The sequence below is a fragment of the Vanessa tameamea genome, chromosome 14 (assembly GCF_037043105.1).
Source record: "Vanessa tameamea isolate UH-Manoa-2023 chromosome 14, ilVanTame1 primary haplotype, whole genome shotgun sequence".
In the NCBI taxonomy this organism is placed as follows: Eukaryota; Metazoa; Arthropoda; class Insecta; order Lepidoptera; family Nymphalidae; genus Vanessa; species Vanessa tameamea.
The window spans coordinates 680,055-704,715 of NC_087322.1; the positions used below are offsets into that span (position 1 = coordinate 680,055).

The 24,661-nt window shown below is 39.6% G+C and overlaps 3 protein-coding genes across 7 annotated transcripts in view; 1 reads left to right on the top strand and 2 right to left on the bottom strand.

The window, feature by feature from the left end:
* Dhc64c (Dynein heavy chain 64C) overlaps positions 1 to 3,820 on the top strand; it is a 30,576-nt gene extending 26,756 nt beyond the window's left edge. For all 5 annotated transcript variants that reach the window (XM_064216981.1, XM_064216980.1, XM_064216983.1 and 2 more), the window contains 13 exons: positions 29 to 203; positions 286 to 403; positions 873 to 1,086; positions 1,167 to 1,239; positions 1,326 to 1,447; positions 1,695 to 1,880; positions 1,952 to 2,080; positions 2,161 to 2,272; positions 2,358 to 2,455; positions 2,655 to 2,783; positions 2,855 to 3,163; positions 3,257 to 3,420; positions 3,500 to 3,820. In XM_064216981.1, coding sequence (XP_064073051.1) covers positions 29 to 203; positions 286 to 403; positions 873 to 1,086; positions 1,167 to 1,239; positions 1,326 to 1,447; positions 1,695 to 1,880; positions 1,952 to 2,080; positions 2,161 to 2,272; positions 2,358 to 2,455; positions 2,655 to 2,783; positions 2,855 to 3,163; positions 3,257 to 3,420; positions 3,500 to 3,668 — 1,998 coding nt within the window. In that variant the 3' untranslated portion in view covers positions 3,669 to 3,820. The remainder of the gene's footprint in view (positions 1 to 28; positions 204 to 285; positions 404 to 872; positions 1,087 to 1,166; positions 1,240 to 1,325; positions 1,448 to 1,694; positions 1,881 to 1,951; positions 2,081 to 2,160; positions 2,273 to 2,357; positions 2,456 to 2,654; positions 2,784 to 2,854; positions 3,164 to 3,256; positions 3,421 to 3,499) is intronic.
* A 4-nt stretch (positions 3,821 to 3,824) lies between these two features.
* Positions 3,825 to 12,455, bottom strand: LOC113398545 (ADAM 17-like protease). Its single transcript, XM_026637324.2, has 17 exons — positions 12,198 to 12,455; positions 11,876 to 12,115; positions 11,293 to 11,414; positions 10,992 to 11,124; positions 10,623 to 10,915; positions 9,920 to 9,979; positions 9,716 to 9,850; positions 8,636 to 8,774; positions 7,467 to 7,702; positions 7,258 to 7,396; positions 6,769 to 6,838; positions 6,550 to 6,676; positions 6,371 to 6,482; positions 5,712 to 5,827; positions 5,122 to 5,277; positions 4,261 to 4,370; positions 3,825 to 4,012 (listed from the first exon to the last, which is right to left on the bottom strand). Exons 1-17 carry the CDS (start codon positions 12,256 to 12,258, stop codon positions 3,952 to 3,954), a joined length of 2,310 nt encoding a protein of 769 aa, XP_026493109.2. The 5' UTR covers positions 12,259 to 12,455; the 3' UTR covers positions 3,825 to 3,951.
* Positions 12,456 to 18,452: 5,997 nt separating this feature from the next.
* Positions 18,453 to 24,661, bottom strand: part of LOC113398760 (polyubiquitin-A) — a 36,913-nt gene continuing 30,704 nt past the window's right edge. The window contains exons 2-3 of the mRNA XM_026637645.2: positions 22,851 to 22,902; positions 18,453 to 21,293 (exon numbers count right to left, since the gene is read on the bottom strand). Coding sequence (XP_026493430.2) covers positions 18,546 to 21,287 — 2,742 coding nt within the window. The 5' untranslated portion in view covers positions 21,288 to 21,293; positions 22,851 to 22,902 and the 3' untranslated portion in view covers positions 18,453 to 18,545. The remainder of the gene's footprint in view (positions 21,294 to 22,850; positions 22,903 to 24,661) is intronic.

The window sequence follows — 24,661 nt, forward strand, 5'->3', positions numbered from 1 at the left end:
GCCCCGTACTCACTCGCGTGCTCCGCAGGCGTTCCGGCCGGACCGCGTGATCGCGGCCGCCACGCAGCTGGTCGCCTCGGTGCTGGGGCCCACGTTCATGGCCAAGGCGGAGACCGAGCTGGAGCTCTCCAGCATAACGGAGAACCAGCTGAACGCCACCACTCCCGCGCTGCTGTGCTCCGTGCCCGGATACGACGCGAGCGGTACGGAACATTTGGGAATGTAATTACATTTCGAACTCTCGTAGTGGTTCGATCTGAATTAATGTTTACGTGATGTGTTCAGGGCGGGTGGACGATATGGCCACCGAATTGAACAAGCCGCTGTCGAGTATCGCTATCGGTTCGGCGGAAGGCTTCAATCAAGCTGAGCGTGCTATTAACACTGCTTGCAAGACTGGAAGGTTTGTATTTTTATATTATTTGTATAGATTTGAAAGGATATAAAGTCTTTAATTTAACGAATCAATTACACAGATTAATTCACAATAGTCATCGATATCGATTCGTTAATCAATCATGTCAAAGAATAAAGATGATCTCGGAAATTAGCGATTCGACGAACACGTGGTGCGCGGAAAAACTTAATTGTAACCGTCGATTCAAGATGGCCGCCCGCTACCATCGACGCCGCGCTGTCCAAACCCCAGACACTCTTTCCGCCGAGTGTAAATACCCAAGATGGCGCACCTCACGCCGTCATATATCGTTTCGCACCTTATCGGTACATCGTTTATAGAGAAATTAACCTTTAAATGTAAACAAATACCAAAATTCGGGTCGTATTTTTTTCCTTTCTTATATATATCATTATAATAAACCAAAAGTAACCCCTTCGAAAAGAACTCTACCAAAATGCACTTTTATCCCCAGATGGGTGATGCTAAAGAACGTGCACCTCGCACCGGTATGGCTGGTGCAGCTGGAGAAGAAGCTGCACTCGCTGCAGCCGCACCCGAACTTCCGGCTGTTCCTGACGACGGAGATCAGCCCCAAGCTGCCCGTGAACCTGCTGCGAGCTGGGCGAGTGGTGGTGTTCGAGCCGCCTCCCGGCATCCGCGCCAACCTGCTGCGCACCTTCGCCACCGTCAGTAGCCAGCTCGAGACAGTTCGTCATTTGCTACAATAGCCTTTAGTAAAAGATTAAACCCCTCGTTGTTACTGCAGGTTCCGGCGTCTCGGATGATGAAACAACCTTCGGAGCGTGCAAGGCTTTACTTCCTGCTGGCGTGGTTCCACGGTACACGAGCGCTTGCATACTTACAGAATTTACTGACATCTGACATCTAACGTCAAGTTCTAAAACATAATATTTGTCTCGTGTAGGCATCGTTCAGGAGCGCTTGCGCTACGTGCCGTTAGGATGGGCTAAGTATTATGAGTTCAACGAGTCTGACCTTCGTGTGGCGTGCGACACTCTCGATACTTGGATTGACTCCACAGCCATGGTGAGTATAAGGAAGTATTGGTTACTAAGTGTATGGTAATCAGAGACTAGTTCCGATACGAGATGCGAAATGCGCATTCCTAAAATTTGCCGTCCATAGAATTGGAAGAGTAGCGAAATTACCAGTCGAGTTTAGATTCGGTCCTTATTTATTTTACCTAGAGATAAGTGTTCCGTATGTAAAGACTCAATCAACCTCAACTTGGTATGCGCAAACTACGTCAAGTTAATTGACATCGTAATCACAGGGCCGTACCAACCTGCCGCCGGAGAAGGTTCCATGGGACGCTCTGGTGACACTGCTGTCGCAGTGCATATACGGCGGTAAGATCGACAACTTGTTCGACCAGCGCCTACTGCACTCGTTCCTCTGCAAGCTCTTCACTCCGCGGTCATTCGAAGCCGACTTCGCTCTCGTAGCTAATGTCGATGGTGTAAGTTGGGAATGTTCTGCGACTACATACAGCTGATAGTTTTAATGTTAACTATAAATTTAAATTCTCAGGCTTCCGGCAACCAACGCCACATCACCATGCCCGATGGAAACCGACGCGACCACTTCCTCAAATGGATCGAAGAACTGTCGGACAGGCAGACGCCTTCGTGGCTCGGACTTCCCAACAATGCTGAGAAGGTAATGCTCGGAATTTCAACCATAATAAAGATTCAGCAGCAATTATTTTTAATTAAATTAATTAATAACATTCCCGTTAGGTTCTCTTGACAACACAAGGCAGTGACCTCGTTTCTAAGCTTCTGAAGATGCAGCAACTTGAAGATGAAGAAGAGCTGGCGTATAACGCGGCCACTCAAGAACACGACCCGCGTAAGAAACTACTCGTTTATGAAATTATATACTATTAAGTTTTCAGCTGATGATTTAACTATTGTACGGTTTGTTTACAAAACAGTCGCAGTAGTCGTGGAAGGCGACGGACGTCCTGCGTGGATGAAGGTTTTGCATCAAACTTCTACTAGCTGGCTGAAACTTCTACCGCAAGAGTTACCAGTGAGTACGAGCTGGTCATACTTTCGACAAACCTGCCGCTATTTGATTCATTGTAAAGTTAGGGCGCTCATGTAAGGCTACGAGCGACTGTTTCAGATACACATAGTCGTAGAATATGTTTTTCTATCTATAAAAGTATCGTATCGATGTTGATTTCTATCATTTTTATTGTTAAAGTTTTTCCCGTTTATGTTCATAGACTCTCCGTCGGACGGTCGAGAACATTAAGGACCCGCTGTACCGCTTCTTCGAGCGCGAAGTGGCGGCCGGCGCCTCGCTGCTGCAGCAGGTGCTGCACGACCTGCGGAACGTCAGCGCCATCTGCCAGGTAGCGGGACCACCTCGCGCTTAGAGTATTTCGTGACTCCGACCGCAGTCACTGCAAGCTCGAGTCCGCAGGGCGAGATGAAGCAGACGAACGAGACGCGCGCCATGGTGGGCTCGCTGGTGCGCGGCATGCTGCCGGCGGGCTGGCGGCGCTACGCCGTGGCGCGGGGCTGCACGGTGCAGCAGTGGGTGGACGACTTCGCGCGCCGCGTGGCGCAGCTGGCGCACGTGTCGCGCACCGTGGCCGACCAGGGCGCCAAGCGCCTGCAGAGCATCCCCGTGTGGCTCGGCGGCCTGCTCAACCCGGAGGCCTACATCACGGCCACGCGCCAGTGTGTCGCGCAGGCCAACTCCTGGTCCCTCGAGGAGCTGAACCTGCAGGTGAGGCCCGGTCGCCCGAGGTCGGCGTTCGATCGAAACGAAACGAAATTTAAAACGATGACCTTTACGTGTACTCTATGTCAATTTTTCAAGGTGACGATTCCGGATCCGGGCACCCCGACGGAGAACGCTCAGACCGAGTGGTCCTTCTCGGTGACCGGGTTGAAGCTGCAGGGAGCCACCGTGAAGGGCAATCGCCTCCTGCTCACGAACACCATCATGGTCGACCTCCCGCTCACCGTGCTCACCTGGATACGGTACGTATCTGCACACGTGTGGCCGACCCGTGTCGGCGGCGGCCTAGGGTTCGGTAGCACTGACGCGCGCCTCCCACAGCGGGCCGGAGCCGGCGGGCGCGGGGCAGGCGCTGACGCTGCCGGTGTACCTCAACAGCGCTCGCTCGGAGCTGCTGTTCACGGTGCGGCTGCCCATCGCGGCGGGGCAGGAGCCGCACGCCTTCTACGAGCGCGGCGTGGCGCTGCTCACCTCCACCGCGCTCAACTAGTGCGCAACGACACCCATGACCCCATAGCCCCCCACCCCCCGCCCCACCCCTACACCGACACGCACGCGGCGCTCTCGCCGTTCGTTGCCGACAGTGCGTAATCTTCGCACTCACATATATTTATTCACTAAATAAAACGATGCATTAAAAATTTCAAGTTTTATTTATCCCATAATTATACAGTAAACGAGTTCCAGGCGAATATTTTTAAAAATTATAATATACGTTTTACAATAGTGACATGGTTTTTATAACTATTCTCAGAGTAAACGATACTGATGAGTTAAAGCTGGCTGCTACCCTGGATGACTGTTTTTAACCCGGGTGGCTTTTGCTTCGGCAACCTGAAATAAAATTAAATGTTAATAAAGTTAAATCTTAAATTCAACTATCAAATTTATTCGAAGTAGTTAAATTTTCACAATTTGATATGTAAGGAGACAGAGGATACCTACCAATTGTAAAAAATAATATATATTTTATATTGACAAAGCGTAATTAAATATATGTACATTAATTTCCACTGGTTCTCCCTTCAAATCAAAAAAAAATTTTCCTTAAAAGATAAGTGCACGTCGCGTAAATAATTCACCTAGTATATATTATTTTCCGAGGAGACGAGGGATGCACGAGGTCGTGTTGTCGCTCCCACTCCATGTATTTCTGGTGCTGACGTTGTCGTCGACGATCCACGTAACTTATCTGAACAAAGCGTATAGATATTTATCAATGTATCAGATTAAAACGATTGAACCAAAACAAACACACAAGTGAAATTAGTAATAAAGTACAAAAAGGTATCAGAAAAACCTTACGACCGCAGTCAGATAGACGGAAAACATGTGGACAAAATAAATTATAATTTTATTTAAATCCAAACATTCAAAGTAAACATGACAGAGACTAGCTTTAGTTGTAATGGTGTGTTTTTTTTAATAAAAGGTGGTGATAAATTTTTTTTGTATGTTTTATAATGAAAAACATATTAGTTTAAAAACATCGTAATTTTAGTCGAATCACAAGGTCGAATAAATAGACAGTCTTATTTTATCTATTATAGACAAAATAATATACATTAAAAATGTATATATTCGATTATTTGAATATTAAAAACAAATAGATTTAATTATTAATGTAATGTAATTTTTAAACCGTTACGTTATATTCAATATTCAAAGACACTCTAAAAATATTAAATAATATACGATAATAAAAATAAAATACTCGTTAGTAGTACCACGCTCTTACTAATAATTAAATCAAGTTCTTTTTTGTGTCCATGAAAACTAATGACCATATCGGTATGAGACTGAATAATCGCCGGGGAAAGTTCCGTAGGTGGGTATATTTTAAATGATTTCTTATTCCCACCGAAGCGGGCGGTGGACGGTAAGGTGTCGCGGTGAGGTGTGGACGGTAAGGTGCGGACGGTAGGGTAAGGAGGCGAGCTCACCACGCAGCTGGCGGGGATCCACACGAAGGCCGAGACGAGCACCACGACGCCGACGATGTTGTCGCGCAGGAAGCCCAGCACGTTGTTGATGTTGATGTCTTCGATGATGTCCCAGAACCGCTCCACCACGTCCTGAATTGTCTTTTCACAAACTCCCTGCCATAGCGTTGAAGTTATTACTATTTTTATATTACTGCTAATTCATGGACAAACAACATACATTTTATTTAAAAATAAATTGATTTAGTTTATAATTTATTGTGTTATAAGGTAAGTAAGATAAGTTAATATCACAGTTAGTTCAATGTATTATGTAAGCATTGTAAATCCTCTGAGTTACGAGATCACTATATCCAGAAATAAAGGTAGAGATAAACAAACCATAAAATATACACTTCCATATCCGATTGGATGCGATTCGCTGATAGCTTCCGTATTTAAAGTACAAACAGTTATTGATTGATATGTCTGTACAGTAATGCAACACTAGAATTGTATTGACTATCTTTACTCACTTGAATTTCACTTTAAAAATCGGATATCAACTTCGCCGTCCTTCAAAAGTAATGATGTTATTATACGTAACATACTTTATTGCAGAAGCCTTGAATACAGGGTGTCCCATCCGGCAAGATGTCGATGTGCGCGTCCGGGAAACAGGTCTTGTTCAAACTCTTGCGGCAGCAGCGCTTGCAGGCGTTCGCCACTACAAGGCCACAGACAACATGAAAAACGACCAGTGCCTCACACTATTTCCGTCCGGTTACTATATTCAAAACGTATATTTTTGCTTACGAATGGTAGGCGTCGCACGGTTTGAGGCTGTCTTGAAGATGCGGGTCGTGACCACTCATGAGAGTAGTCTAACGGTTGGTTATTGACGTACAGTAATGGTTCGTTAAATATAGGAACCGGACGTTATAAATTGAAAATAACAATTAATTAATCGATCATTAATTACTTTGGGAACACAAATTTAAAATATATCCTAGAAATAACACATATATAAACTTTATGATTAATATTCAGACTTAAAAAATGTTTTCATAGTTTTCTGAGAAATATTTGCAAAAGGTCACATACGTCCAAAATAAGAACGTTCACAGTAATGTCGGTGATCAGAGTCGACATCACGATCACGTTACGATTAAAAGGGATCGACTTTGAACAGCGACCGACTGCTAAATAACGGAAAGGACCGACCTGTCGGCCCCGTTTAGGTTAGCTAAGCGGCGGCGGCGCGACGTACCGACGTCGCACATGCAGCTGTGCAGGCCCTGCGTCTCGCAGTACGGCACGCACGAGCCGTTGCGGCAGCGCCCGCGCTCCCCGCACTCGTGCTCGTCCGCGATGGCCGGCGCCTGCGCAGCGCCGCGTCAGTGGCCGCGTCGGAGGCACTCATACGTACGTAGACCGGGGGCGGCGCACCTTCGGGCAGTCGGCGGAGGCGCCGGTGCAGACGGCCTGCCCCTCGCAGGCGGAGTGCGCGGCCTCGCGGCACACGACGCCGGGCGCCGCGAACACGCAGCCGGCGCAGCACGGGGAGTTCTTGTCGCTGCGGGGGACACTCGTTACTCGTTACTCGTTACGCACTCCGCACTCCGCACTCCGCACGCGGGCGCGGCCGCCGCAGGGGAGCGCACTTGCCTGCAGACGGCTCCCTGGTTCTTCCTCAGCTTGCAGTTCTTGTCGCAGCACATGTCGTTGTCTTCGGTCCCTGCGAGAGCGGAACGTTCGTGTATTACCGTTAGCGCCGCGCGCTGCCGACACCGGTCGGTTCACTCGCACCTCTGCCGGCGACCAGCTTAACCTCTCCAGCGCGAACAAAACACACACTTGCTTATGTTTAAACATGAAGTAAACAAACGTGATATTTTATTATGTACATATATTTTACTAGAAAATTGTCATTAACACTGTTAAAAAAGAGCACCGGTTCTTCTCGGTATCTAATCTAATCTACATTGCGAACGAAATGAAAATTCAAGTGTGCTCGTAAAAACCTACTCGAATCGATTACATTTTGATACTGTATAAATTATTTATGTACATTACTATGTGGCTTCATGGGCAACGTTCCCGCCTCGAGCAAATTTCGGGCCGCAAATACGACGGGGAAGAGATTCCATCACTAACCGAGCAGCCCCGCGTCGCACTCCTCTCCCCCCTCGACGCGCAGGTTGCCGCAGAAGCTCTCCTCGGGCTCCGAGAAGCAGCGCCCCGACTTGGCCTGCAGCACCTTGCGGATGGAGCGCAGGCTGCACGGCGAGAACCTCTGGCGAGAGACCGAGTCGTTAACGGCCGTCTGTGTGCGCACCTGTGCTGCGCCGACTGGACCCGCTCACCTTGTTGTTGACGTCGTACCCGCTAACGCTGTAGGTGTACATGAGGTAGGAGCCCCCGTGGCTGGCGGCGGGCGAGCACTCGGCCACGTCGGGGTCGTGCTCGGAGCCCCAGTTGTGGCCGAACTCGTGCGCCGTCACCAGGTCGGCCTCGCGGGTGATCACGCGCTGGCCGTAGTGGTTGCGCGACGACGACAGCCCCGAGTTCAGGTACAGCGTGTACCCGTTCTTGAAGTACTCTGTGGCGGCGGCGTGACGCGGTTGGATGAGTCTAACATTCCGATATAAACTACGCGGAGTCTCGTCTATCCGCAGCTTTATTTTATTTGGTGAACATTTGAGTGCGGAGGATATTTTAACGCACTTTCTACAGAACATATTCTGCCCGGTCTATAATTTTAGGATACCTTCCTACTCTCCGACATTCTGTTGGCATATTCATGGGGGATAAACGAGACTCGTAACAATACTAAATAAAATAATGTAAAGGGAATGACAAGAGCGAAGAACTTAACGACAAATATTAATTGGTAATGATAGCAAATATTACGGCTATAAAAAGGAACACGCAAAGCGAACAAAGCAACATAAAGGAACACTCACATTTTGCACCAAATTAACTGAAAACAAAAATAAAAATCTAAGCAGGTATAAAATAATAATAACAACATAAATAAATACGACACGCTAGTGATGTAACGAATATTCGTATTCAATATCGAAAGTATTTTTCGAACATTGTTACTTTTTTTGAATTATGAAAAGAATCCTTATTTAAATATTACAAGTAATTTTACCGATGATATATATCATTATCGGTAATCGGTATTGATTACATCACTACAAGACTCCACATAATAAATATAATAATTTTACTAATACAATAAAAATAATTGAATGATAAAAAAATTATAGCGGTTGTGGCAATTAAAACTTTTCAATCACTTCGTTCATTGACCATATTTTAATACAGTTATCGACCTGGTTTAATGCAAGTCTCGGATTCAAATCCCGGGTCGGGCCTTATGAATCCTATCAGATAGTAAGAGTCGAACGAGAAATGGTGTTTGTGCACACTTGTGCACAGCTGCTCTGAGACTGGCCGCTATGACGGAGACTAAACATAATTCCATATGAACAGCTGATCACAGTGCTCAGCGCGCCGCACGTACCCGGCGTGCAGATGCCGCCGACGGAGTTCCGCCGCGGGGAGCCCACGTAGGCGAGGCCGAGGATTCCGCCCTCGAACTTAAGGTCGGTAAAGAGGTGCGCCAGGCAGAAGTCTTTGTGTGAGTACTCGCGACTGAACACCTGTTAACAGAACGAGTGACGTTCTCGTAGAACGAATCTTGAAAAATAAATTGAGATAATGACCGATTTTAATGACTTGATAATACAGAAGCATCTCCTTTGCTAGCGAATTATTTTTCAAATATGAGTCGCCCGGTGTAAACGCACCTTTACAACTGGACTTTAAGCTTCAACTCATTACGGAAGCCGTCTTTAGGAAATTATCTGTTGTTTTAACAAAAACTCTCGCAAACAAAATAACTATTAAATTTGCTTATGATTACATAGTATAAAACAAAGTCGCTTACCGCTGTCTGTCTGTTCCTGTGGATGCTTAGATCTTTAAAATTGCCCAACGGATTTTGATGCGGTTTTTTTTAATAGATAGATTGATTAAAGAGGATTTATACGTATAATACATGCACAATATAGTAAAGAGACACTGATTTTAGAGATTTCTAAAGTGATGTCGAAATAAACACATTTTTGCGCTTACATTGCTAGCGCTGGCTGAACCAACTAAAAAAGGATAGAAAAAAAAGAGAGTATTTTACATCTTATAAACGTCTTCAAAAATATCTGAGTTGGTATATGTCCATCTCTTAGGGATAACCCACAATAACCATTTTTATCCTTTACTTTTACGAGAAATAACGGCTTATTCGAAGCGATTTTAAGTAATACAGCATGAATCCTTATCCAATTAAGTACTTTAAATACATTGCGCATTCAATTTAGATCAATATAGCCCTTTACAGCATGTCATTTAAATGAATATTTTCGAAGATGTTACAGATTCAAAACGCAGGGACGTAGCTGTTGACATTGTGTAGTATATTCAGTATCAGCATTGCACCCGCGCGAAGCCGGGGCGGGTCGCTAGATACGTATAAATCTTCTGAAGCTATTCGAGGAGCCTGCTACTGCTACGACTACTAGAATAGAGCGTACGGCGCCCGCACCTCGAGCAGGTTGCGCACGTCCCACTTCTCGCGCACCATGTTGTAGTGCGCCTCCCCCCCGCGCACGCGAGTGGGCTCGGAGTGCACCAGTATCTTCTTGATCACGAAGCCCATCCCCTTGAACCCATCGGCGTCCTGAAATCGCTTGCGTTACATTCTGAGCGCTCTTTGAAAGGATGGACTTAGCGTACGCAACGTACTGACCTGGCGATCCTGCCAAACTGTATCGTTATATATTTTATGAACTCTATCGATGAGGCTGATCTGTAACAGAGACACCACTATTAGAAGGAGAAGACTGTCCGTAGCGTGCTTCTAGCTTTATTTTACAATTTTATCTCAAGTTTTGTCGAATTAGAAACAGAATCCAGAAAAATGTCTAAACGCGATAAAACCCCAAATTAAATATAGAAATATGTACATCACGAACATTTAAAGTGTTAAAAGTCTATTCTTAATAGCTTCAACATTATTTTTCATATGATAAAAATTAAGTAGTTACGAATATTATACTTGTAATAAAGCTGAGGAGTGTTTTGTTTTTTTATTCTCTGTCCAGCCGATTTTGAAAAAATATTATTATATTGGAGGATCATAAAGACTCGTCCTACTAAACTAGATCAAAGTTGACCTTGCAATCAATACTAAAAGAGACTCAAAAGGAAAGACATCTTGACAACATCATCATAATATAAATAAATGAAAATTTATAAAAATAAAATGTAAAAAAGGGCACGTACAACTGTGAGCCCGTGGATGTTGTAAATTAAATTAAAAAATATATATATAAATAAATGAAATCAAAGTATTGTCCTTACTGGAAGATAAAGACTGTTTCCCAGAAAAAAAATGCTCATATACTCAATGCTCAAGGCATGTTCAAGACATGGAAAAAACAAAAACTAACCAAATAACTGATTGTAGTTTTAGTGTTGCTGGCTCCCATTTCCTGAAAGAATCTATAATCTGCAACAAGAAGCAGAGGGCACCGTGTCTTGGTAGGAGTGTACTCATAATCACTCTTGTCATGTCTTTTAACTCTCTTTCCATTCTTCCCCTGGTTCCCCTCACTCGGGGCTAGTGATGGTTTTTTATCATCTGTATTTTGATTTTGACTAAAATATTTGTCTTTTTCTAACTGTTCCTGCTTAGACTCTAAATTTTCATTGTAATCATCTTCATCATCGTCGTCTTCTAATTCTATTTATAAAAATAGATTATATTAATATATTTTCTGTTATCATAAAACAAATATAAATTTTATTATCTCTTATACCTTTCCCCTCCTTAACATAACCACAGACACGTGGCTTGCTATCTCTCGAATTGGTCCAACTAAATCTTATATCCGATGACCGGTATGTGATCATAGTTTTATCATCAAGGTGTGGTAGGTGCCGCCATGATGGCTACAGAAACATGAATAATTATTAATTAACATGTACATGTACTACTGAATTTCACTTTAAGGACAGCCAAAGAGGTTTATATCAAATAATTTTTCTTCTTGCCTTTTGTAGTTAGTTATCAAAAAGATATATATATAAATGATAAACAGTTACTAAAGAATGACTCACCTCAATGTGATAAGTTTCCTGAGGAGTGTGAATGGTGCCTGTAATGACTCCATCCTCAATGTGTAACTTTACATCTGATGATTTCTCTCCAAAAACTCTTCCAGTATAAAAGTGATCATAGTCTAAATACAATTATACATCATTATCATTCGGTGGTGAAGAATTTCATGGCTTAAGAACTTGCACAAATGGCTTGGGAAGGGCATGACAGCTCTACGTAGAGCAGTGGTCTTGAAAGATGTTTTTTTTTTGTGATATAGGTAGGGTGTCAAGCGAATATGGCACCTGATGATAAAGATTGACACTTGCTCTTTAAGCAATATTAACATTTCTTACATCGCAAATGCAGCTCCAGCTTTAGGAACTAAGTTGTTATGTTATGTAACAGGATGATTCAAAAGTGCTTTCATGAGCCAGCTTAAATTAAGAATATTTCGATTTTGCGAAAAATAACATAGGTTTTGATGTACTATTAAACTACAAATACAATGACTTCATGAATAGGAATAAAATCATGTTTAAATTTTATAGTTCTTTTAATAAGTATTTTACACAAAATAGTGACCATAATAGTAATACTTACCGATATGAATAATACTTTTATTTCCATCAGCATCCACAGAGTACGCCTTAAAATTTGAATGCAGAACTGAGTTGTGCGGATGCAGAATAAGTCTAAAGCTCTTCCCGAGAGTTTGAAATTGCAACTCCTTGATTATATTAAAAGGATGATGAGATAACTTCACACCTCGTTTCACAATGTGATGCGTGAATTTTGAAGCATGCAACGTTTCAAAATACTTTAAATTTTGATATATCGAACCTTAAAACACATAAAAACAATATTTATGTTTCATAATATAATCTATATTTATAATTTCTTGTTTTAAATTATATGTACTTACAATGAGAAAAACATACAAATGACGCTACTAATGTAAATAAAAACACGTAATTTATTTCCATGATCAAATATTACATCAAATATTACTTATCTAACATTAACAATTTTGTTAAATACAGAAAAAGCACGACGTAACTATTTATTTTTTATTGTTAGACTTGTTACTTGTACCCAATAATACAAAATCTATAATAAATGAAATAAAATAGAGCTATTCTTATAAAGTTATTAAACAATATGCAAGGAGTACGGACTGCTGTATAGTTGTATACCTATAAATTTGTATTTAAATTTTTAAAATGTCAAGTGTCATCACAGATAAATTATATTGTAGTAGGTATGTACAGTCCGTTCACAGTTATTTTACCTCTGACATCTATCAAAAAGGCTGCGCGTTATGCCGGCCATACACGCTACGGTCTGCCGGAAAGGTCCATCTGAGCAAGTATGCCTGCGCAGGTAGACCGGAATGTGTGTGGGAAAATAGACTTGTGCAGTTTTTTGAGCCTGCGCAGGCGACCGGCGCAAGATCGAAAATCGATTCTTTCGAGTGACGCCGTACGGTGTACCTTTGCGTGTGTGCGTGCACTCCGGTCGGGGTCGCCTGCGCAGGTCGCGTCAGTTGTTTTCTAGTGTTTCTTTCGGACGGTTGTCTCGTCGCTCGCATCGTATTGCCACGTGATACAGCAATTCAAAATGGCGCCACCAAATTCAACTAAAAAAGTCCTTAAAGATTTTATCGAAATTTATAAAAGTCATCCATCTCTTTGGCAAATTAAGAACAAAGATTACCATAATCGAGACAAAAAAGAAGCTGCTTATAAATTACTCATAGAAAAATTGAGAGAAATTGAGCCAGATGCGAACAAAGAAACAGTTGTGAAAATTATCAATAATTTAAGAAGCAATGTTAGAAAGGAAAAGGAGAAATATGACCAATCTTTAAAGTCTGGGGCATCTGCTGATGATGTGTACCGGATTAAACTGTGGTACTACGATTTGTTCAATTTCGTTCATGATCAATGCACTCCAAGGGAATCTTCATCCAACTTAAACTTAGTGATGACGAAAATAGTTGTGAGCTAAGTAAAATATTTCATACTTCGTAGTATAATTTTTTATTAAGTACATACTCGTAGAACATATTTAATTATTATTATTAACTTAGTTAACATTGTTTTGTGTATGTTTGTTGTTATGTTTGAAAGAGCGTTTTCCAATGACGATATATGATGCTATGTATATCTAGTTACAATTAAAAATGTTAAAATAAAATATTTTTTGCAATAAATATAACAGACTCCAAAAAACACCTACTAAAATAACCTAATTACGGAAGTCGGTGACTAAAATCTATCAAAAATACCTAAACAAGTCACCGACTTCCGTAATTAGGTTATTTTAGTAGGTTTTTCTGGAGTCGGTTATATTTTTTCCAAAACAGTTTTTCTAATTTACATGATCATTTTACCATAGTACCCTTCCCTCCTGATTGAAATAATTCATAAAATTGTTGCGGACTATCTTCGCGTTGTTCAAAGTATTTCCTGGGTTTCTTCTATCCAAATTTTCCATGGTACTATTTTGTGTATTAAGTCTTTAGTGTATTGTAATGTCCTTCAGAAATTATAGTCCCGTTTTCAGAGTTTTCTCGATAAAAACATTTTTGAGGTGCATAAGACTTTTTTGAGTGTTCAATTAAAAAGTTATGTAATGCACAAGATGCTTTCACTACTTTATCGATATTTACGGGTTCTAAATGTATATGAGTATAAAATATCCGAAATCGTGATGCCATTATCCCGAAAGCGTTTTCAACAGTGCGCCTCGCGCGAGATAATCTGTAATTCAGGATTTTTCTTTCTCGCGATGTTAAATCTGCCTGCCGAAACGGTTTTATCATATCGGGGCGTAATGGGAACGCGTCATCTGCCACAAGTACATATGGTAAATTTCGGTTACTTCCTGTTAACAATTCACTGCTTGGAATATGTAAATCACTATTTTCTAATTTATCAAAAAATTTTGTGTTTTGTAGAACCCCTCCATCGGATATTCTACCATTCATGCCAATATCTATGTATACAAATTGGTATTTTGCATTAACAATTGCCATAAGAACCACACTATGTTGCCCTTTATAATTATAAAAATATGATCCACTATTAGCTGGTGGAACAATCGCTATGTGCTTTCCATCTATTGCACCAAGACAATGAGGAAAGTTCCATCGTTCTTCATACATCTTTGCTATTTCTTTCCAATATTCTTCAGATGTTGGAAACTGTAAAATAAAAATAACAGATTTATCATTTATACAATAAGTAGCTATTTTTGATGTGAAATATCTATAGCAGCGGGACACAAACATGTATCAAAATTATTTGTTTTCAGAGAGACAATACTGAAGATTCTTCAAATGCCGATGAAGAATATTTATCCAACAGCGTATCTACCGACAACAACGAGGCCCCATCGAGATCATCGAATAATAATTCATCTCGCCCACCAAAACCGTGTAAAACAAAAACAAAAGATGAAAGCATAGCAAATGAAGTATTGGAATCGGTACGAGATCACTTTAAGCGACCTCGCCCAATTGTAACAGAAGATAGGTGCGATGTTATTGGCGAAAATGTGGCGATGAAATTGAGTGCTTTAGATGCGAAACAAATATTAGTCGCAGAAAAACTAATTAATGATTTACTCTTTGAAGCAGAAATAGGACACCTCACTCCCGAGCACACCTATATTAACATGAGAGATATTTTGAAACAAAATAAACGAAGCTATGTTCCTGCTCAGCAATATCGACAACATGTATATCAATCCTCTCCTACTTCCAATAGGGCATATACCCCTGTAAGTTTTGTTTCTTCTCCTAGTCCTAGCACACCCTGCCTTCCATTTCCCACCAGTCAAAATTCAGAGTATCTTTCTCAATCATTTCAAAATAGTCATCTACTGAACAGTTCCCAAGGCAATCCCTACTCTACACAAATGGGATCACATACGATTCCGGGAAATCAGCCCAGTGAAACAGAGGTAGTTTTATCAATTCCAGATTCGACAGCGACATTCGTTAATAATTTCAATGTTGACAATGAATAATACGTATTTCTTCAATAAATATTATCTGTAATATAACAGTGTTTCAATTACTTACCTTCAAATAATCTCTTCTAAGAACTTTATACAAGGCCTCACATGTTTCGGGAATAATTTTTCCAAGCGCCTGAGGCGAAATAATTGCAGAAAATTTTAGGTCCTCATAACTTCTGCCACTTGCGAGAAATCTCAATGTAACTGATAATCTCTTGTGCGCAGAAATACTATTTCTCATAATTGTGTCTTCTTTTTTTATCATAGGAGTAACCATTTCAAGTAATTTAAGGTATGTTTTCTCGTCCATTCGGAGATAGTTTTTAAAATCTTCCGGTTCAAATTTTAATTCATTCAATAAATTAACATGACTATATGTTTTCCTTTTCAATAACCAATGCTTACACCACTTTTTTCGCTTCCTTTTCACTGTTTTTGTATCTTTTATCTTCAAAATTAAAGCAAGGCCTACCAATGCCAGCGCGTCATCGTCCTCATTCGATGCCATCGCAAAAAGAACTGAAGACCGCTCCGGTACACCGGAATGTCCCCATACACGCTACCAATGTTCGGTTGACCTGCGCAGGCATACTTGCTCAGGTGGACCTTTCCGGCAGACCGTAGCGTGTATGACCGGCATTAGATTGGCATTATTGACTGTCTAATTGTTCAGAGCTCCTCGAGTTAAATGATAAATTCAGTGATTAATTACATTTAATCATGCCAAAAAGAATTCGGAAGAAAGATCGTGCAAGCTGTGCGTGAATTTTGTGAAAAGAAAAAAGCTAATAAAGGTCCTGTTATTCGCTTTGAAACGGGTAGCTGCCATGACAGGTATGTAAAATAATGTTACCTGCTATTACACATTTCCCGTATGTTGAAAAATAATTCTCTACTTCGGTGAAATGTTATAATTTCAGATTAATGATAATTACATAAAATTATAATTTTTACAAATAAATAGGATTGTACCAATATGGGTTATAGTATTATTCACCTTCCATCCACGGCACACACTATATGTAGTAAAAGTATTTTCTAAGTGCGTACAAGTGAAATCGTTAAGTTAATAGTAAACGTTACCTTTATGTGTGACTGTAAATTAAATGTTGTAAGTTTATTAATTAAGGCTTTTTAAATTTCAGGTTTGTCTGAGAAAATCATCAGCACCATTACTAAAGAAGGTGAAATTGTTGCTTCCACGTCTCGAAAAATCTCTATAACGAGGAAAAGACCTATTTAATAAAAAGTAATACAGAAAAGAGGTTTCAACTTTAACGAAACTTTTAGCAGAGTTAAAGATCAATATTGTCTTTAAAGGTGGTCGTACTATATTGTGGAAAATTATTCGGCAAATAGGATTTCGATTTAAAAAATGCGACTCTAAAAGAAAAATTCTAATGGAAAGATTTGACATAGTACTTTGGAGACATCGTTATACGGCAAAATCGAATTGAAAGCCGACCGGTGGTTCTCGACGAGACATATATCCACGCTTCTCATTCCCTTCAAAGTGTTGGCAAATTGAGGATTAAGATAGCGTTCTAAAATTCGATTCTGTTGGTGCTGGCTGGATAATAAGACATGCCGGAGGTGAAATGCGTTTTCTACCAAATGCACAATTAATATATAAATCGCAATAAAAGACGGGATTATCACGATGACATGAATAAAACCAATTTCAGGAAATGTCTGCAAGAAAAACTTATACCTAATTTACCCCATAAGTCATAACTAATTAGCAGAAAATATAGCAAAGCTGACCCATGAATCTTTCCAATCAATTACTACAGAGAAATGTAAACTAGTTCATCATACTGAGGATAAAAAGATGGATAGGTAGACGATGAATTTGAAAAATTTATTATACAAGTGAACGATAAATTGGATACAGAGTCTGATAGTACTTCTGATTATTCGTTCTCGTCTGATGATGTCCGTTTAGATTATTCTTATTATTAATAAAAACTTTGATCAATTCGTACTTCTTTTTATTTATTACCAAAAAACAATTATAATTATATGTATAACACACTAAGCCATGCCATGTCTCTTGTAGCTACTACCACTGGTTGCACGGAATTATATAGGTATTTGACCACCACTGTATACGGGTTAAAAATATAATCCTCAATTTGGCTCAGGTAGAAGTAAATAGATATTTTATATGTACGACAGCTAGCTTCATATTATTCTACCACTACCACCAAATATTCCCTCATCTATCACGATAATTTTATACGAAGGAATTTTAGAAACTAGCTATAGCGAAACATAGCACAAGTTAGCCAACTTAATAGCCAGAGGTAAAATAACTGTGAGCGGACTATACGACGACTACGAATTTGGGCGACACCACTTCTGACTCTAATTTATAGGAAATATAGTAAATTATGCCATGCCCCACCAGGCCATAATCGCTTTAAAGCGACAAGTGGTGAGGTATATCTCGATATTCATTTAAAGGGAAAAACTTGTAACTGGGCAAATCAAAATTCTTGACGACCACTTAAAACATAAGGGAAAATTATATGCATGCTATAACCCATATGGTTATGGCTAGATACGACAGTTACGGCCTGGCCACGGAGATCGGCGGTGCGAACGGCGAAGCGAATGGCGAATCGACAATTCGCGTGACACCGTTTGCAGGCCACGGACGTGACGTTCGCCACCGCGACCAGTAAGGACGTCCGACGGCAAAATGACTATCGAAATTATCTCGATATTGTTTAGACAGTAATCGTTTTGTGGTTCAACACCTAATATTTGGAGAGATTGTGTAGTACATGATTTGAATAAGAATCGGGGTATAGAGGGGAATTCCACTAGAATTCACACCGCGCGAATATTCGCGTCGGCGAACGTCCCGTGGCCCGGCTGTTAGATACATTTTTCCAGTATAAAAATAACCTGTGCCAATCAACTCAATTTTTAGATCATTCTGGCGTGATTGAGTAACATCTAGCCATAAACTTTATAATTATAACATGTCTTGGAAACAAGATACTAGCTAATTTACGATTACATATGTTAAATTTATTGCATAGATAACAGATTTAATATTTATCTCATTTTATACGTTGATGAGTACGTAGACTATGTAAAAAAATGTGTTTTTTATCTGCATTTTTGAAAAAATAATAATTACAAATTCTAAGATGTAATAAATTCGTTTAATGTTTATATTGTGTGCAAAAAAAAATACAATTTTAAATGCATAAACAATTTATTTTTCTTTTAATTATTAAACACCACCTCGCAGTCTGAGCACCAAATGAAGTGTCGACTCTTTCTGGATGTTGTAATCTGATAGAGTGCGACCATCTTCCAACTGCTTGCCGGCGAAAATGAGACGCTGTTGGTCTGGAGGGATACCTTCCTTGTCTTGAATTTTTGCTTTTACATTTTCTATTGTGTCTGACGCCTCAACTTCGAGAGTGATTGTTTTGCCAGTCAAGGTCTTGACGAAGATCTGCATACCACCTCGCAGACGCAATACCAAGTGGAGTGTAGATTCTTTTTGGATATTGTAATCAGACAGAGTGCGGCCATCTTCCAACTGCTTACCGGCGAAAATAAGACGCTGTTGGTCTGGAGGGATACCTTCCTTGTCTTGAATTTTTGCTTTTACATTTTCTATTGTGTCTGACGCCTCAACTTCGAGAGTGATTGTTTTGCCAGTCAAGGTCTTGACGAAGATCTGCATACCACCTCGCAGACGCAATACCAAGTGGAGTGTAGATTCTTTTTGGATATTGTAATCAGACAGAGTGCGGCCATCTTCCAACTGCTTACCGGCGAAAATGAGACGCTGTTGGTCTGGAGGGATACCTTCCTTGTCTTGAATTTTTGCCTTTACATTTTCGATTGTGTCTGATGCCTCAACTTCGAGAGTGATTGTTTTGCCCGTCAAGGTCTTAACGAAGATCTGCATACCACCTCGCAGACGCAATACTAAGTGGAGTGTAGATTCTTTTTGGATATTGTAATCAGACAGAGTGCGGCCATCTTCCAATTGCTTACCGGCGAAAATGAGACGCTGTTGGTCTGGAGGGATGCCTTCCTTGTCTTGGATCTTAGCTTTAACGTTTTCGATTGTGTCAGAGGGCTCAACTTCCAGAGTAATTGTTTTGCCAGTCAAGGTCTTGACGAAGATCTGCATACCACCTCGCAGACGCAATACCAAATGAAGTGTAGATTCTTTTTGGATATTGTAATCAGACAGAGTGCGGCCATCTTCCAACTGCTTACCGGCGAAAATGAGACGCTGTTGGTCTGGTGGGATACCTTCCTTGTCTTGAATTTTTGCTTTTACATTTTCTATTGTGTCTGACGCCTCAACTTCGAGAGTGATTGTTTTGCCAGTCAAGGTCTTGACGAAGATCTGCATACCACCTCGCAGACGCAATACCAAGTGGAGTGTAGATTCTTTTTGGATATTGTAATCAGACAGAGTGCGGCCATCTTCCAACTGCTTACCGGCGAAAATTAGACGCTGTTGGTCTGGAGGGATGCCTTCCTTGTCCTGGATCTTAGCTTTTACATTTTCGATTGTGTCTGAAGCTTCTACTTCCAGAGTAATTGTTTTGCCAGTCAAGGTCTTGACGAAGATCTGCATACCACCTCGCAGACGCAATACCAAGTGGAGTGTAGATTCTTTTTGGATATTGTAATCAGACAGAGTGCGGCCATCTTCCAACTGCTTACCGGCGAAAATAAGACGCTGTTGGTCTGGAGGGATACCTTCCTTGTCTTGAATTTTTGCTTTTACATTTTCTATTGTGTCTGAAGCCTCAACTTCGAGAGTGATTGTTTTGCCAGTCAAGGTCTTGACGAAGATCTGCATACCACCTCGCAGACGCAATACCAAGTGGAGTGTCGATTCTTTCTGGATATTGTAATCAGACAGAGTGCGACCATCTTCCAACTGCTTACCGGCGAAAATGAGACGCTGTTGGTCTGGAGGGATGCCTTCCTTGTCTTGGATCTTAGCTTTTACATTTTCGATTGTATCTGAAGCTTCTACTTCCAGAGTAATTGTTTTGCCAGTCAAGGTCTTGACGAAGATCTGCATACCACCTCGCAGACGCAATACCAAGTGGAGTGTAGATTCTTTTTGGATATTGTAATCAGACAGAGTGCGGCCATCTTCCAACTGCTTACCGGCGAAAATAAGACGCTGTTGGTCTGGAGGGATACCTTCCTTGTCTTGAATTTTTGCTTTTACATTTTCTATTGTGTCTGAAGCCTCAACTTCCAGAGTGATTGTTTTGCCAGTCAAGGTCTTGACGAAGATCTGCATACCACCTCGCAGACGCAATACCAAGTGGAGTGTAGATTCTTTTTGGATATTGTAATCAGACAGAGTGCGGCCATCTTCCAACTGCTTACCGGCGAAAATAAGACGCTGTTGGTCTGGAGGGATACCTTCCTTGTCTTGAATTTTTGCTTTTACATTTTCTATTGTGTCTGAAGCCTCAACTTCGAGAGTGATTGTTTTGCCAGTCAAGGTCTTGACGAAGATCTGCATACCACCTCGCAGACGCAATACCAAGTGGAGTGTCGATTCTTTCTGGATATTGTAATCAGACAGAGTGCGACCATCTTCCAACTGCTTACCGGCGAAAATGAGACGCTGTTGGTCTGGAGGGATACCTTCCTTGTCTTGGATCTTAGCTTTTACATTTTCGATTGTATCTGAAGCTTCTACTTCCAGAGTAATTGTTTTGCCAGTCAAGGTCTTGACGAAGATCTGCATACCACCTCGCAGACGCAATACCAAGTGGAGTGTCGATTCTTTCTGGATATTGTAATCAGACAGAGTGCGACCATCTTCCAACTGCTTGCCAGCGAAAATGAGACGCTGTTGGTCTGGAGGGATACCTTCCTTGTCTTGGATCTTTGCCTTTACATTTTCGATTGTGTCTGATGCCTCAACTTCTAGAGTAATAGTTTTACCAGTCAAAGTCTTGACAAAGATCTGCATGATGATCTGTAATGAAAAAAAATATCTTATAGTTCTGTTTTTAACGTATCATTATTTTAAACATTGACTAATATACAGAGTACAAAGATTTCAAAATGTAATATCAAGAAATTAATCAAATGCTATTCAACTAGTCTATGCACATTTGAGTCCTAAATTTCACTAAATTATAATAACTTGGTAGTAGGGCTTTGTGCAAAACCATCTGGGTAGGTACCCACTTATCAGATATTCTGCCGCCAAACAGCAATACTTGGTATTGTTGTGTTCCGCTTTGAAGGGGCGAGTGAGCCAGTATAACTACAGGCAAAAGGGACAAAACATCTTAGTTCGCAAGGATGGTGGCACTGGCGAAGCAAGGGATGTTTCATATTCCTAACAGCACCAATGTCTATGGGATCTAGTGGTGACCACTTTACATCAGGGTGCTATTTACGGTGTACCTTTTAAAAAAAATTAAAAAAACTGCTGGCTATATATAAATTAAAAATCTCACTATATTCACACAATACACTGACATTATGCTTTATTAAAGTATTCTTAATGATATATTATCAGCTTTAGTATTACATTACTGAATACTACTCTCAAAAACAAATTAACTCGGTTAACGAGTTTTAATAACAGATATTAAACTTCTATAAATTAAAAAATATGCAACAACTTCAATCCTAGAAGTATGTATCAATATTCTTGTAATCAAATACAGACAAAACGTTAACCTTGAATCTTATATATTAAATTGAAATATTGATTATATGATAGCACATAATAATAAATATAAGAAATTATCCTTGAAATTTATCAATATTAATTACAGGTTTTGTTACAATATTTTTCACCTTATCTAAATAAAATTATCTGATCAAGGTTATTATTCATTTGCAATATGCGTAATAAGCAAATTTACTTCCCTTTTACTAAAAATGTGCATTATTTTGTAAAAATATCGTTGAATTCATTGGTAAACTTTCAATATTTAAATCTAGGTTAGTAGGTAGATGCGTCATATCCGCATAAAAATTTTTTTATGACAATTTAATTGAGTACAAATGTTATCTGCTTTGAATATTATATTTTAATATTACTACCTACAATGAATGAATGAACTACTTTGTACAAGTTATTACTTGAATAAAATATTAAATATTTGACATACGGAGTTTAAAAAATGATATTGAGTAAAACTATAACGTCTACCCCTTTTATCTTATCTATGTATTTATGAAATTAACACATTGAAATCTTCTCAGCTATAATAGTTAATATTGTAAGGAAGGTTTTTGTTGCATCAATAAAATAATTTCCCTGAAATTCCGTCTTTAAAAAAGAACGTTAAGTTATTAGTATGCTTTGTTAATTTTGTTTCTACTTACTAACTCATTAATTTTGTATAAAACTTTAGACACTAAGACGAACAAACACAAAGAGTATTTGTAACGAAAAACGAGATCATATGAAAACAAGATGGCGGTCAGGGAAGTATCTATTTCAATTTAGAGTCCTTACGAGAACCGACATTTATTAATGCAAATTACAACAAATATGTTAAACAAAACTTACCACTTAGTTTAATTCTATTCCAAATTTATGTAATTCTTTGTCTTAGTATAAATTAATGTTAACACAATATATTTCAATTCTCAGTTCTCTCTTATTTGAGCTCTTATTTGAAAATAAATGCGCAAGAAGCGTTCCGATTCTTTATATAGACGGCGACGATTACGATCAATATTGTTGACGATGAACAACGAAGTTCACCGACATTTATTTTGTCTCTTTCTAGGGCTTAGTAATAGTTGAAATAGCTATAGGTAGTTAGGTGCAGACAGTGAAATCGTTTCTGGAACGTGGGCGAAAAACCTTCTTTGTGACGTAGCATAGCATGGAAATAATGTGTACAAAACAAGTCATTAGTCATTCCTATTCCGCTAAATCATTGAATGATATGATGAAATATATGAAAATATTCTTTGATCAGATTATTGTTCTTATAATAATCATTAAAACGATAGATAATTATTAATTAAGGAAAAAAGTAAAATCGATTTCATCCATTTTGTTTTGAGCCTGTACGGTTTACTAGAAAATAAGACTAGACAAATCACAATAGATAATATTATTTATATAAACCTTTAATTAGGTGTCATTTTATTCTGATATTTGGCTCTGTACATTATATAAAACTGTTGAATTGACAGAATACTTAGCATAATATGTTAAAAATATTATTGTTAACTGAAATCATTCATAATTGATAACCAATTTGACCTTGTCCCTGTTGTTCATTTGTTTATATAAAATGCTATTTTGTTTTCTATATCTTTTTGTTGTTGTTGTTATTAGTGTTAGAAATACTTATTTATGTAGTTACATTTATATTATAATTATATATTTAATAAACTCATATTTTGTTATTATATCTGATTTCATAAAAGTATAATCGATTTAAGAACGTCATTCGTATGGCTTTACAATATAATACAAGATGTTTTCCCGCGCAAAAGCATTATTAAAAAATAAAAAAGGAGAGTCGCGCATGGATTGAAATAGCTGATTTTTGTGAATTGGATATTTAACTTCAGAACTATAATATTTATAAAATAAAACAAATAATAAATAAATATTCTGTGTACTGGTGTATTTATTATCAGAAGTGGGATAAATTTCGTTTTAAAAATGCATCGCTATAAACGACCACGCTCAAGATCTCGCAATCCATTTGATAAGCGAAAAAGACAAACTGATGAAGACGATGATACTTCTCATAACAATAAAAAAAAATTCAAGAAAAAATAAAAGTAACGCAAAGAAGAAAAACCATACTACAAAAGATACGAATACCCACTATAGAGGAAATAGAACAAGAACACCAAGTCCCATACAAAGCAATAACAATAGAACAAAAGACTTGGCGACTAGACAAGATTACATCAATTTGACTGAAAACAGTTATGCAACGAGACACGATGGCGTTGGAAGAAGATTGAGCTGTTCTGCGACCGGACGAGATCTTACGATTCCGAGACTCCATTCTGTGACCGGACGAGATCTTACGATTCCGAGACTCCATTCTGCGACCGGACGAGACATTGCGACTTCAAGAGTCTATTCTGCGACCGGACGAGATAGTGTTAACGATGAAGGTGAGTTCCAGACTGGACATTCCCGTCCAGTTCAGGAACAATCGATCAATGACGTACCTGAGGCAATTTTTTCTCCGAGGTCATCGACCGTACCAAAGCGCATGCCATTGAATGCATTAGGTGAGGCAGATAATTTAAATTCCTCGAATGCAATACTTAACTTTAGTGATTTAGCTAAATTTGTTCAAACATTAATAAAGCCTAGTTTACCGCATAATAATAACTTGT